Genomic DNA, 15,968 nt, shown 5'->3' with positions numbered 1-15,968 from the left:
ATATATATATATATATATATATATATAATATATATATATATATATATATATATATATATATATATATAATGGAAATTAAATAGAGGTCTTCTAGATTGATCCTCTTCCCTTTAACCACTTAAGCCCCGGACCATTTTGCAGCTAAATGCCCAGGCCAGGTTTTGCGATTCAGCACTGCGTCGCTTTAACAGACAATTGCGCGGTCGTGCGACGTGGCTCCCAAACAAAATTGGCGTCCTTTTTTCCCCACAAATAGAGATTTATTTTGGTGGTATTTGATCACATCTGCGGTTTTTATTTTTTGCGCTATAAACAAAAATAGAGCGACAATTTTGAAAAAAATTCAATATTTTTTACTTTTTGCTATAATAAATATCCCCCAAAAACATATATAACATTTTTTTTCCTCAGTTTAGGCCGATACGTATTCTTCTACCTATTTTTGGTAAAAAAAATCGCAATAAGCGTTTATCAATTGGTTTGCGCAAAATTTATAGCGTTTACAAAATAGGGGATAGTTTTATTGCATTTTTATAAAAAAAAAATTTTTTTACTACTATTGGCGGCGATCAGCGTTTTTTTTCGTGACTGCGACATTATGGCGGACACTTCGGACAATTTTGACACATTTTTGGGACCATTGTCATTTTCACAGCAAAAAATGCATTTAAATTGCATTGTTTATTGTGAAAATGACAGTTGCAGTTTGGGAGTTAACCACAGGGGGCGCTGTAGGGGTTAGTGTTCACTTAGTGTGTGTTTACAAGTGTAGGGGGGTGTGGCTGTAGGACTGATGTCATCGATCGAGTCTCCCTTATAAAAGGGATCACTCGATCGATACGCCGCCACAGTGAAGCACGGGGAAGCCGTGTTTACATACGGCTCTCCCCGTGCTTCAGCCTCGGGGAGCGATCGCGACGGAGCGATCGGGGGGGGGGGTGCCGATCGGACCCCCCACCCGCTAGAAGGCAAGGACGTATATATACGTCCTTCTGCCTGTCCGTGCCATTCTGCGGACGTAAATAGTCGTGCGGCTGGCGTTAAGGTGTTAAAGTCCCAATATGATAACCAGGTGCTCATAAGCGATCAATGCTTCTCCTGTGAGGTGTTAAAACACAACATGATTTCACCACTTCCGTGATGGTCCCGTCACCGTTAAGAATGGCCACTCACCAGATCACATTTAATAAATGCCTTTGGTTCATTCCCAGGATAACCACTCCTCTTTTGCATCTCCACAACTGTCAGGTGTCTTGGGTATATTAGTGTGGTCTCTTTTTCTCTATAAAAGCTCACAGAAAGAGTGCCCCTCATAGTGCAGTATGTAAAAAAAAAAATATTTAAAATCAAAGCATATATTGCACTCACATTTAGTTGTGCCCGTATGCCGGCACCAAGCTTTCTCCAGCTGTGTGTGCAAACATGTGAAGGACAAAAAGCCGCTCCTCTCTCGTGTTCCCCCTACGCCTGTCTCACGGTCAGCGTGTTGTCCCATAGATGTCAGCAGCTTCTACGCGTTTCGCAAGGTATATTGCATCCTCAGGAAGCTCAGGAGCTGCATATTGTGAGTGCAATATTGGGACTTTAAAGGCAAGAGGATCAATCTAGAAGACCTCCTATTTAATTTTCATATATATACATTTTGTCTATATATTTTATAAAAAAAATGTTGTTGTCACTATAAAAATTGTTTGTTTTCGTGGTAAGGATCTTTTGAATCTGATATAGGGGAACGCACGTTTTTTAAGTGCACTATTTAATACATGTATGGTACGCATATGTATGTGTGTTTTACACTGTCCTGAGAAGAATATTTACATGTGAGCACTCGGTACACATTTATATACACATATATGTTTGTTGGATTGTCAATAGGAGTGATATATATAGGGGCGAATAATTACAATTACTGCCCAGGACTAGGTGGATATAGACCAACCACCAGGGTAGCGCAATCCATATATTACACTCATCCTCCTCCTGTGCATGGTGATATAAAGTTACTGAATTCAGCTGTGTCCATGATTGAACTCTGGCGACCAGCTTGCTTGCTGTAGCAGAGATCCCAATCCTATCCCATTCCACATGGCCATTCGGAAGATCTGCTGTTCAACAAACCAGAGAAGTCGGGAGCTCTGTCACTAAAAAGTCTCAGTAAGCAGGGCGTTGGAGGTTTAGGTAGAAGGCAGAGTACTGCCAATAGCAATTTTTTTTTTTTTTTTTAATTGGGGATCAAGAACCCCCCCCCCCCCCCAAGTTCAGTAGTAGGCTCATGGGCTGCATTTGCTAAAATCATTTCCCTTCTCCCCCGAACAATGGGATGCCATATTTGACAATCTACACGGATATACCAAAAATACCACCATTAGAGAATCTGCCACAAAACTGCTGTATAGATGGTATCTTACCCCTGCCAAACTTAATTTGTTTTACCCATCAACTTCCCGGCTCTGTTTCAGGGGTTGTCCTACACATGGGACTCTATTACATATATTTTGGGAATGCTCCCTCATTAAACCCATCTGGCACAACGCAAGTATTATGATTGATCGAATTTCAGGTAGAAAAATCCCAATAACACCTCAAATGTGCCTTCTATTTGCCCCCATACAAGACCTACCAATAGCAAGTTCCAGACTAATCCACACTCTTCTTAGCGCCATCCACTGGGCCATAGCTTTCAACTGGCGATCAACCAATGTGCCATGGCCTCAAATTCTTAACCGCATGGAAAGTATCAAATTATCGGAAAGAATACACCACACACTATATGACACTATGCATATAGACCCAAAAAAAATGGTCTCTGTGGGAAACCTCGCTACGGATGTAATATCCATTATAGGTTTTTTACCTTAGCACATCCACTAATCCTTTTTTTTTCTCTCCCCATGGATATCGTATGGACCTATAAATCATTTGTATACTCTCTCTCATGTTATACATCTTTACTTGTATACAATGTACATTTTAAATGACTCTCTCTCTTGTTAATGTTTTATTACTGTTAAATGCTTTTACTATGACCTTATGCTCCAATAAAAACGTTTGTAAACAAAAAAAAAATAATTTCCCTTACATACTTCTGGAGTTTGTAGTAATTTTCTCTATTTAATTTGTGTGTGCGTGTGTATGTATAAAATATATACATGCTCAGCAAGCTTGCTGTTTTCTAACTTTTCTTGGTTATTTTTTGATTGTCAGCCCAACGATCTGCTCAGGAGTTACCTCAAGTGGACACATATAGCATAAATACCTGCTCAGTAACCGGTGGAGCTGAGATGATAATCACAGGATCCAACATCCTTCCTGAATCAAAAGTAATTTTTATTGAGAAAGGCCAAGGTGGGATGTCTTCTAATTGTTTAATAATGTAAAACTAAAAGAAAAACTAGATTTTGCACTGCGATAAGGAAATCGACAAGTCTGCTCAGAATCACCCATGACAAGAAATTTGAGCCATCTATGGCCAGTTTAAAATGACAGAATTGGAAAGATAAGTAGTATTTATGGAGAGCCCTAGATTGGTACTTAGAAGTGTCTGATATGTTGGTAAAAAAGATGCTTGTAGAACGCTTCCCAACATAAACATTTAAAATATTCAATGATGTGCTGCTTCTGGAAGTGTATTATTTAAAGGGGTTGTAAAGGATTTTTTCCCCCCTAAATAGCTTCCTTTACCTTAGTGCAGTCCTCCTTCACTTACCTCATCCTTCGATTTTGCTTTTAAATGTCCTTATTTCTTCTGAGAAATACTCACTTCCTGTTCTTTTGTCTGTAACTACACACAGTAATGGGAGGCTTTCTCCCTGGTGTGGAGAAAGCCTCTTGAGGGGGCGAGCAGGAGTGTTAGGATGCCCACTAACACACAGCTCCTTTATCTGCAAACTAAAGAGTGTCCTGACCCTCCTGCTCGCCCCCTCAAGAGGCTTTCTCCACACCAGGGAGAAAGCCTTGCATTACTGCAAGTAGTTACAGACAGAAGAACAGGAAGTGAGTATTTCTCAGAAGAAATAAGGACATTTAAAAGCAAAATCGGATAAAGTAAGTGAAGGAGAACTGCACTAAGGTAAAGGAAGCTATTTAGGGGGGAAAAAATACCTTTGCAACCCCTTTAAGGGGTTAGTTCACTTTGTCTGATCTTTTCCCACAAAAACCCCTTATTAATTCCAGGATCCCCAGTGCATTACATAGCACTGCTCAGCTTCAGGTAAAAATGATGCTCCTTTTATCTTTCATATAGGTAGGGTGTACGCACCTCAGTGCTTTAGACATACATTGGCTCTATTAGACTGTGTGCATGCACAGTAGTGCATCCTCTTCTCTCTAGCAGCAGTAACACAGCAGGGACCAGACACATTTAAATCCATGTAATGGCAGGCTAGTTATACAGAAGTTTATCTACCGATCGGCTATTTTATGGGCTGCTTAACCACTTAAGACCCGGACCATTACACAGGTAAAGGACCTGGCCAGTTTTTGCGATTCGGCACTGTGTTGCTTTTAACTGACAATTGTGTGGTCCTGTGGCTCACAAACAAAATTGGCGACCTTTTTTTCCCACAAATAGAGCTTTCTTTTGGTGGTATTTGATCACCTCTGCGGTTTTTATTTTTTGCGCTATAAACAAAAATAGAGCGACAATTTTGAAAAAAAAACTATTTTTTACTTTTTGCTATAATAAATACCCCCCAAAAAAGATATAAAAAAAAAACATTTTTTCCCTCAGTTTAGGCCGATACGTACTCTTCTACATATTGTTGGTTAAAAAAATCGCAATAAGTGTTTAAAAATTGGTTTGCCCAAAATTTATAGTGTTTACAAAATAGGGGATATTTTAATGGCATTTTTATAAATATTTTTTTTTTTACTACTAATGGCGGCTATCAGCGATTTTTATTTTTTCGTGACTGCAGCATTATGGCGAACACATCAGACATTTTTGACACATTTTTGGGACCATTGTCATTTTCACAGCAAAAAGTGCTATAAAAATGCATTGTTTACTGTGAAAATGACAATTGCAGTATAGGAGTTAACCACTAGGGGGCGCTGTAGGGGTTATGTGTGACCTCATATGTGTTTCTAACTGTAGGGGGCGGGGCTGGATGTGTGACGTCACTGATCGCCTTTCCTATCTCAGGGAACAGACGATCAGTGACATTGCCACTGTGAAGAACGGGGAAGAACCTCTCCCCGTTCTTAAGCTCCTGTGACCGATCGCGGGACACCAGCGGCGATCGGGTCCCACAGCCGTGGGAGGGGGAGGGGCGACCAGGAAGTCAGGATACTCTCTACTTTGCAGATAGAGAAAGGAGCTGTGTGTCCTAAAGATAGTGTAGTGGTTATGGTGAATGGCTTTGGCGCGGGCTCAGCAATTCAGCATTCCCACACATCGCATTTTCCTCAGGAAATGCATTGTCTAGTTCTTCTTAATTAGTGGGAATGCTTTAATAAGCATTCCCAGTATTGATATTCGTTTTTTATTAGTGGGAATGCTTTAATAAGCATTCCCAGTATTGATATTCGTTTTTTATTATTAGTGGGAATGCTTTAATAAGCATTCCCAGTATTGATATTCGTTTTTTATTAGTGGGAATGCTTTAATAAGCATTCCCAGTATTGATATTCGTTTTTTATTAGTGGGAATGCTTTAATAAGCATTCCCAGTATTGATATTCGTTTTTTATTATTAGTGGGAATGCTTTAATAAGCATTCCCAGTATTGATATTCGTTTTTTATTATTCTTCTTCTTAATTTTAATTTTAATTTTATTCCGTACGTTTTTTGGCTCTGTGTAACTTCTGCATACTTTCAGCTATTGAGACCATTCAACTTTTAAAATGTTCATCTCGTTTAGCTAACGATGGGACTTCTTCAAGTTTTTTTGTACTATTTATACTTTTTAAAATATTAAGCTTTTAGACACTTTTTTTTAACATTGAAGTCAATGAGAACATGCTTTTTACCGCTTCAAAACACACGTTCTGCCAAAAGATTCAGCTCCTTCATACTTTCACTTACAGACACCAAACAAACTTTAAAGCGGTCACAAAATATTCAGCTATCCAAACATGTCTTTTCAGATTGATATCTTTTACGGTTTTTGTGAAAATGCAATTTACGTTTAGTGATCTTTTCAGAAAATGGAATCGGTTATAATGTAATCCTATGGAGCAGGTTTAGAGTGTGTCATGTGACCTTTAGAGTGCAGATCATCCACAAAAAAATTATCTTTAAAAAAAGGGGGAACAAATTGCTCTCACGCCCACAAGATCTACTTGTCATACACAATTTATATATCAAAACGTAGCTATGCTTGTCTGGTTTCAGGCAATGTGATCAGTTTTGTGATAGGCATTTGACTTTTAGTTCCAGGAGCTTCTAAAGGACAAGTGCACCAAAATAACTCTCATTGACCGTCATGTTAACATTTTTAAAAATGTTCCTGCAAAACACACAAAGACGCTCTTTTCTAAATCGCTGGCATGGCCACAATTTTAAGTTTATCAACATAAATTTCATATCGATGCGTTCACAAGGGCCGTGTCTTTCAAACGGTGAAGTCGCTGTATCGATCGCATGTACGGTTGTGGATTTATTACGTTTTGTTTGAAGGCTTCGATAACTGATTTTGTGTGTGGATGAAAGCGTTTCTAATGGTATTTTGATTCCCTAAATAGCTTTCCTTACCTCAGTGCAGTCCTCCTCCCCCACCTCATGTGGAGAAAGCCTCTTGAGGGGGGAGGGGTGACCAGGCAAGTCAGGACACTCTCTATATTGCAGATAGAGAAAGGAGCTGTGTAATATTAGGCTTTATAAGTACTGAAGGAACACTGCTTGTATGTCCTAAAGATACTGTAGTGGTTATGGTGAATGGCTTTTGTGCGGGCTCAGCAATTCAGCTATTCAGCATTCCCACTCGCATTTTCCTCAGGAAATGCATTGTCTAGTTCTTCTTCTTAATTAGTGGGAATGCTTAATAAGCATTCCCAGTATTGATATTCGTTTTTTATTATTAGTGGGAATGCTTTAATAAGCATTCCCAGTATTGATATTCGTTTTTTATTAGTGGGAATGCTTTAATAAGCATTCCCAGTATTGATATTCGTTTTTTATTATTCTTAATTTTAATTTTAATTTTATTCCGTACGTTTTTTGGCTCTGCGTAACTTCTGCATACTTTCAGCTATTGAGACCATTTAACTTTTAAAATGTTCGTCTCATTCAGCCAACGATGGGACTTCTTCAAGTTTTTTTGTACTATTTATACTTTTTAAAATATTAAGCTTTTAGACACTTTTTTTTAACATTGAAGTCAATGAGAACATCCTTTTTCCTGCTTCAAAACACACGTTCTGCCAAAAGTTTCAGCTCCTTCATACTTTCACTTACAGACACCAAACAAACTTTAAAGCGGTCACAAAATATTCAGCTATCCAAACATGACTTTTTAGATTGATATCTTTTACGGTTTTTGTGAAAACGCAATTTACGTTTAGTGATTTTTTTATCGGTTATAATGTAATCCTATGGAGCAGGTTTAGAGTGTGTCATGTGACCTTTAGAGTGGAGATCTTTGAAAACAAAAATTATCTTTAAAAAAAGGGCGAACAAATTGCTCTCACGCCCACAAGATCTACTTGTCATACACAATTTATATATCAAAACGTAGGTATGCTTGTCTGGTTTCAGGCAATGTGATCAGTTTTGCGATAGGCATTTGACTTTTAGTTCCAGGAGATTCTAAAGGACAAGTGCCTCAAACGCCCTCCCATTGACCGTCATGTTAAAAAGTCTAAAAAAATTCCTGCAAACACACAAAGACGCTCTTTTCTAAATCGCTGGCATGGCCACAATTTTAAGTTTATCAACATAAATTTCATATCGATGCGTTCACAAGGGCCGTGTCTTTCAAACGGTGAAGTCGCTGTATCGATCGCATGTACGGTTGTGGATTTATTACGTTTTGTTTGGAGGCGTAATTAATGTATTGGTCTGTGAATTAAAAGGCGTTTGTAATGGAATTTCTTTCCATAAATAGCTTTCTACCTCAGTGCAATATTCCTCCTCACTGACCTGGGGGGAGGGGAAACCTCTTGAGGGGGGAGGGGCGACCAGGAAGTCAGGATACTCTCTACTTTGCAGATAGAGAAAGGAGCTGTGTGTCCTAAAGATAGTGTAGTGGTTATGGTGAATGGCTTTGGTGCGGGCTCAGCAATTCAGCATTCCCACTCGCATTTTCCTCAGGGAATGCATTTTCTAGTTATTCTTCTTCTTCTTAATTTTAATTTTAATTTTATTATTCCGTACGTTTTTTGGCTCTGCGTAACTTCTGCATACTTTCAGCTATTGAGACCATTCAACTTTTAAAATGTTCGTCTCGTTCAGCTAACGATGGGACTTCTTAAAGTTTTTTTGTACTATTTATACTTTTTAAAATATTAAGCTTTTAGACACTTTTTTTTAACATTGAAGTCAATGAGAACATCCTTTTTCCTGCTTCAAAACACACGTTCTGCCAAAAGTTTCAGCTCCTTCATACTTTCACTTACAGACACCAAACAAACTTTAAAGCGGTCACAAAATATTCAGCTATCCAAACATGACTTTTCAGATTGATATCTTTTACGGTTTTTGTGAAAACGCAATTTACGTTTAGCGCTTTTTTCAGAAAATGGAATTGGTTATAATGTAACCCTATGGAAGGGATTTAGAGTGTGTCATGTGACCTTTACAGTGGAGATCTTTGAAAACAAAAATTATCTTTAAAAAAAGGGCGAACAAATTGCTCTCACGCCCACAAGATCTACTTGTCATACACAATTTATATATCAAAACGTAGGTATGCTTGTCTGGTTTCAGGCAATGTGATCAGTTTTGTGATACGTATTTTAGTTTTAGTTCCAGGAGCTTCTAAAGGACAAGAGTGACAAAACCACTCTCATTGACCGTCCATGTTAAACATTTTAAAAATTTTCCTGCAAAACACACAAAGACGCTCTTTTCTAAATCGCTGGCATGGCCACAATTTTAAGTTTATCAACATAAATTTCATATCGATGCGTTCACAAGGGCCGTGTCTTTCAAACGGTGAAGTCGCTGTATCGATCGCATGTACGGTTGTGGATTTATTACGTTTTGTTTGAAGGCTTCGATAACTGATTTTGTGTGTGGATGAAAGCGTTTCTAATGGTATTTTGATTCCCTAAATAGCTTTCCTTACCTCAGTGCAGTCCTCCTCCCCCACCTCATGTGGAGAAAGCCTCTTGAGGGGGGAGGGGTGACCAGGCAAGTCAGGACACTCTCTATATTGCAGATAGAGAAAGGAGCTGTGTAATATTAGGCTTTATAAGTACTGAAGGAACACTGCTTGTATGTCCTAAAGATACTGTAGTGGTTATGGTGAATGGCTTTTGTGCGGGCTCAGCAATTCAGCTATTCAGCATTCCCACTCGCATTTTCCTCAGGAAATGCATTGTCTAGTTCTTCTTCTTAATTAGTGGGAATGCTTATTAAAGCATTCCCAGTATTGATATTCGTTTTTTATTATTAGTGGGAATGCTTTAATAAGCATTCCCAGTATTGATATTCGTTTTTTATTAGTGGGAATGCTTTAATAAGCATTCCCAGTATTGATATTCGTTTTTTATTATTCTTAATTTTAATTTTAATTTTATTCCGTACGTTTTTTGGCTCTGCGTAACTTCTGCATACTTTCAGCTATTGAGACCATTTAACTTTTAAAATGTTCGTCTCATTCAGCCAACGATGGGACTTCTTCAAGTTTTTTTGTACTATTTATACTTTTTAAAATATTAAGCTTTTAGACACTTTTTTTTAACATTGAAGTCAATGAGAACATCCTTTTTCCTGCTTCAAAACACACGTTCTGCCAAAAGTTTCAGCTCCTTCATACTTTCACTTACAGACACCAAACAAACTTTAAAGCGGTCACAAAATATTCAGCTATCCAAACATGACTTTTTAGATTGATATCTTTTACGGTTTTTGTGAAAACGCAATTTACGTTTAGTGATTTTTTTATCGGTTATAATGTAATCCTATGGAGCAGGTTTAGAGTGTGTCATGTGACCTTTAGAGTGGAGATCTTTGAAAACAAAAATTATCTTTAAAAAAAGGGCGAACAAATTGCTCTCACGCCCACAAGATCTACTTGTCATACACAATTTATATATCAAAACGTAGGTATGCTTGTCTGGTTTCAGGCAATGTGATCAGTTTTGCGATAGGCATTTGACTTTTAGTTCCAGGAGATTCTAAAGGACAAGTGCCTCAAACGCCCTCCCATTGACCGTCATGTTAAAAAGTCTAAAAAAAATTCCTGCAAACACACAAAGACGCTCTTTTCTAAATCGCTGGCATGGCCACAATTTTAAGTTTATCAACATAAATTTCATATCGATGCGTTCACAAGGGCCGTGTCTTTCAAACGGTGAAGTCGCTGTATCGATCGCATGTACGGTTGTGGATTTATTACGTTTTGTTTGGAGGCGTAATTAATGTATTGGTCTGTGAATTAAAAGGCGTTTGTAATGGAATTTCTTTCCATAAATAGCTTTCTACCTCAGTGCAATATTCCTCCTCACTGACCTGGGGGGAGGGGAAACCTCTTGAGGGGGGAGGGGCGACCAGGAAGTCAGGATACTCTCTACTTTGCAGATAGAGAAAGGAGCTGTGTGTCCTAAAGATAGTGTAGTGGTTATGGTGAATGGCTTTGGTGCGGGCTCAGCAATTCAGCATTCCCACTCGCATTTTCCTCAGGGAATGCATTTTCTAGTTATTCTTCTTCTTCTTAATTTTAATTTTAATTTTATTATTCCGTACGTTTTTTGGCTCTGCGTAACTTCTGCATACTTTCAGCTATTGAGACCATTCAACTTTTAAAATGTTCGTCTCGTTCAGCTAACGATGGGACTTCTTAAAGTTTTTTTGTACTATTTATACTTTTTAAAATATTAAGCTTTTAGACACTTTTTTTTAACATTGAAGTCAATGAGAACATCCTTTTTCCTGCTTCAAAACACACGTTCTGCCAAAAGTTTCAGCTCCTTCATACTTTCACTTACAGACACCAAACAAACTTTAAAGCGGTCACAAAATATTCAGCTATCCAAACATGACTTTTCAGATTGATATCTTTTACGGTTTTTGTGAAAACGCAATTTACGTTTAGCGCTTTTTTCAGAAAATGGAATTGGTTATAATGTAACCCTATGGAAGGGATTTAGAGTGTGTCATGTGACCTTTACAGTGGAGATCTTTGAAAACAAAAATTATCTTTAAAAAAAGGGCGAACAAATTGCTCTCACGCCCACAAGATCTACTTGTCATACACAATTTATATATCAAAACGTAGGTATGCTTGTCTGGTTTCAGGCAATGTGATCAGTTTTGTGATACGTATTTTAGTTTTAGTTCCAGGAGCTTCTAAAGGACAAGAGTGACAAAACCACTCTCATTGACCGTCCATGTTAAACATTTTAAAAATTTTCCTGCAAAACACACAAAGACGCTCTTTTCTAAATCGCTGGCATGGCCACAATTTTAAGTTTATCAACATAAATTTCATATCGATGCGTTCACAAGGGCCGTGTCTTTCAAACGGTGAAGTCGCTGTATCGATCGCATGTACGGTTGTGGATTTATTACGTTTTGTTTGGAGGCGTAATTAATGTATTGGTCTGTGAATTAAAAGGCGTTTGTAATGGAATTTCTTTCCATAAATAGCTTTCTACCTCAGTGCAATATTCCTCCTCACTGACCTGGGGGGAGGGGAAACCTCTTGAGGGGGGAGGGGCGACCAGGAAGTGAGCATACTCTCTACTTTGCAGATAGAGAAAGGAGCTGTGTGTCCTAAAGATAGTGTAGTGGTTATGGTGAATGGCTTTGGTGCGGGCTCAGCAATTCAGCATTCCCACTCGCATTTTCCTCAGGGAATGCATTTTCTAGTTATTCTTAATTAGTGGGAATGCTTTAATAAGCATTCCCAGTATTGATATTCGTTTTTTATTATTAGTGGGAATGCTTTAATAAGCATTCCCAGTATTGATATTCGTTTTTTATTATTAGTGGGAATGCTTTAATAAGCATTCCCAGTATTGATATTCGTTTTTTATTATTAGTGGGAATGCTTTAATAAGCATTCCCAGTATTGATATTCGTTTTTTATTATTCTTAATTTTAATTTTAATTTTATTCCGTACGTTTTTTGGCTCTGCGTAACTTCTGCATACTTTCAGCTATTGAGACCATTTAACTTTTAAAATGTTCGTCTCATTCAGCTAACGATGGGACTTCTTCAAGTTTTTTTGTACTATTTATACTTTTTAAAATATTAAGCTTTTAGACACTTTTTTTTAACATTGAAGTCAATGAGAAACCCCTTTTCCTGCTTCAAAACACACGTTCTGCCAAAAGTTTCAGCTCCTTCATACTTTCACTTACAGACACCAAACAAACTTTAAAGCGGTCACAAAATATTCAGCTATCCAAACATGACTTTTCAGATTGATATCTTTTACGGTTTTTGTGAAAACGCAATTTACGTTTAGTGATATTTTATCGGTTATAATGTAATCCTATGGAGCAGGTTTAGAGTGTGTCATGTGACCTTTAGAGTGCAGATCATCCACAAAAAATATTATCTTTAAAAAAAGGGGGAACAAATTGCTCTCACGCCCACAAGATCTACTTGTCATACACAATTTATATATCAAAACGTAGGTATGCTTGTCTGGTTTCAGGCAATGTGATCAGTTTTGTGATACGTATTTTAGTTTTAGTTCCAGGAGCTTCTAAAGGACAAGAGTCATGTTAAAAAGTCTAAAAAATGTTTCTGCAAAACACACAAAGACGCTCTTTTCTAAATCGCTGACATGGCCACATTTTTAAGTTTATCAACATAAATTTCATATCGATGCGTTCACAAGGGCCGTGTCTTTCAAACGGTGAAGTCGCTGTATCGATCGCATGTACGGTTGTGGATTTATTACGTTTTGTTTGAAGGCTTCGATAACTGATTTTGTGTGTGGATGAAAGCGTTTCTAATGGTATTTTGATTCCCTAAATGGCTTTCCTTACCTCAGTGCAGTCCTCCTCCCCCACCTCATGTGGAGAAAGCCTCTTGAGGGGGAGGGGCGACCAGTCAAGTCAGGACACTCTCTATATTGCAGATAGAGAAAGGAGCTGTGTGATATTAGGCTTTATAAGTACTGAAGGAACACTGCTTGTATGTCCTAAAGATAGTGTAGTGGTTATGGTGAATGGCTTTTGTGCGGGCTCAGCAATTCAGCTATTCAGCATTCCCACTCGCATTTTCCTCAGGAAATGCATTGTCTAGTTCTTCTTCTTCTTAATTTTAATTTTAATTTTATTATTCCGTACGTTTTTTGGCTCTGCGTAACTTCTGCATACTTTCAGCTATTGAGACCATTCAACTTTTAAAATGTTCATCTCGTTAAGCTAACGATGGGACTTCTTCAAGTTTTTTGTACTATTTATACTTTTTAAAATATTAAGCTTTTAGACACTTTTTTTTAACATTGAAGTCAATGAGAACATCCTTTTTCCTGCTTCAAAACACACGTTCTGCCAAAAGTTTCAGCTCCTTCATACTTTCACTTACAGACACCAAACAAACTTTAAAGCGGTCACAAAATATTCAGCTATCCAAACATGACTTTTCAGATTGATATCTTTTACGGTTTTTGTGAAAACGCAATTTACGTTTAGCAATTTTTTCAGAAAATGGAATCGGTTATAATGTAACCCTATGGAAGGGATTTAGAGTGTGTCATGTGACCTTTACAGTGGAGATCTTTGAAAACAAAAATTATCTTTAAAAAAAGGGCGAACAAATTGCTCTCACGCCCACAAGATCTACTTGTCATACACAATTTATATATCAAAACGTAGGTATGCTTGTCTGGTTTCAGGCAATGTGATCAGTTTTGTGATACGTATTTTAGTTTAAGTTCCAGGAGCTTCTAAAGGACAAGAGCGACAAAACCACTCTCATTGACCGTCATGTTAAAAATGTTCCTGCAAAACACACAAAGACGCTCTTTTCTAAATCGCAGACATGGCCACAATTTTAAGTTTATCAACATAAATTTCATATCGATGCGTTCACAAGGGCCGTGTCTTTCAAACGGTGAAGTCGCTGTATCGATCGCATGTACGGTTGTGGATTTATTACGTTTTGTTTGAAGGCGTAATTCATGTATTGGTCTGTGAATTAAAAGGCGTTTGTAATGGAATTTCTTTCCATAAATAGCTTTCCTAAGGGCCCTTTCACACTGGGGCATTTTTCAAGCGCTTTAGCGTTAAAAAAAGCGCCTGTAAAACGCCTGAAAGAAGCTGCATCTGCAATCCCAATGTGAAAGCTCGAGTGCTTTCACACTAAAGCGCCTGAAAAACACCCCAGTGTGAAAGTGGTCTTAGCGTTAAAAAAAAGCGCCTGAAAGAAGCTGCATCTGCAATCCCAATGTGAAAGCCTGAGTGCTTTCACACTGAGGCGCTGAGCTGGCAGGGCGTCAAAAAAAGTCCTGCATGCAGCTTCTTTGCAGCGCTTTAGGAGCGGTTAATACACCGCTCCTAAAGCCCCCTTCCCATTGAGGAAGCTTTTTTTAACGCCAAAGCGCCTGAAAAGCGCCTCAGTGTGAAAGGGGTCTTAGCAGCGCTTTACCAGCGTTTTTCGGGCGCTGGCAGTGTGAAAGGCCTCTGAAAGCACTTGGGCTTTCACATTGGGATTGCAGATGAGGCTTCTTTCAGGCGCTTTACAGGCTTTTTTTTAAACGCCAAAGCGCCTGAAAAACGCCCGAAAAACGCCCCAGTGTGAAATGGGTCTTACCTCAGTGCAATATTCCTCCTCACTGACCTGGGGGGAGGGGAAACCTCTTGAGGGGGGAGGGGCGACCAGGAAGTCAGGATACTCTCTACATTGCAGATAGAGAAAGGAGCTGTGTGTCCTAAAGATAGTGTAGTGGTTATGGTGAATGGCTTTGGTGCGGGCTCAGCTATTCAGCATTCCCACTCGCATTTTCCTCAGGAAATGCATTTTCTAGTTATTAGTGGGAATGCTTTAATAAGCATTCCCAGTATTGATATTCGTTTTTTATTATTCTTAATTTTAATTTTATTATTCCGTACGTTTTTTGGCTCTGCGTAACTTCTGCATACTTTCAGCTATTGAGACCATTCAACTTTTAAAATGTTCATCTCGTTTAGCTAACGATGGGACTTCTTCAAGTTTTTTTGTACTATTTATACTTTTTAAAATATTAAGCTTTTAGACACTTTTTTTTAACATTGAAGTCAATGAGAACATCCTTTTTCCTGCTTCAAAACACACGTTCTGCCAAAAGTTTCAGCTCCTTCATACTTTCACTTACAGACACCAAACAAACTTTAAAGCGGTCCCAAAATATTCAGCTATCCAAACATGACTTTTCAGATTGATATCTTTTACGGTTTTTGTGAAAACGCAATTTACGTTTAGTGATATTTTCAGAAAATTTAATCGGTTATAATGTAACCCTATGGAAGGGATTTAGAGTGTGTCATGTGACCTTTACAGTGGAGATCTTTGAAAAAAAAATTATCTTTAAAAAAAGGGGGAACAAATTGCTCTCACGCCCACAAGATCTACTTGTCATACACAATTTATATATCAAAACGTAGGTATGCTTGTCTGGTTTCAGGCAATGTGATCAGTTTTGTTATACGTATTTTAGTTTTAGTTCCAGGAGCTTCTAAAGGACAAGAGCGACAAAACCACTCTCATTGACCGTCATGTTAAAAATTTTAAAAATGTTCCTGCAAAACACACAAAGACGCTCTTTTCTAAATCGCTGGCATGGCCACAATTTTAAGTTTATCAACATAAATTTCATATCAATGCGTTCACAAGGGCCGTGTCTTTCAAACGGTGAAGTCGCTGTAT

At 38.2% G+C, this 15,968-nt stretch overlaps 1 protein-coding gene across 1 annotated transcript in view; it reads left to right on the top strand.

Moving 5' to 3' along the window:
• NFATC3 (nuclear factor of activated T cells 3) overlaps nt 1-15,968 on the top strand; it is a 734,948-nt gene that overhangs the window by 236,184 nt on the left and 482,796 nt on the right. The window contains exon 7 of the mRNA XM_040327757.1: nt 3,205-3,345. Within this exon, the coding sequence (XP_040183691.1) occupies nt 3,205-3,345 (141 nt within the window). The remainder of the gene's footprint in view (nt 1-3,204; nt 3,346-15,968) is intronic.

This window comes from Rana temporaria, chromosome 11 (genome assembly GCF_905171775.1).
Source record: "Rana temporaria chromosome 11, aRanTem1.1, whole genome shotgun sequence".
Classification (NCBI taxonomy): domain Eukaryota; kingdom Metazoa; phylum Chordata; class Amphibia; order Anura; family Ranidae; genus Rana; species Rana temporaria.
The sequence above is the reverse complement of the archived record's forward strand: the minus strand, read 5'-3'. Positions and strand labels throughout refer to the sequence as shown.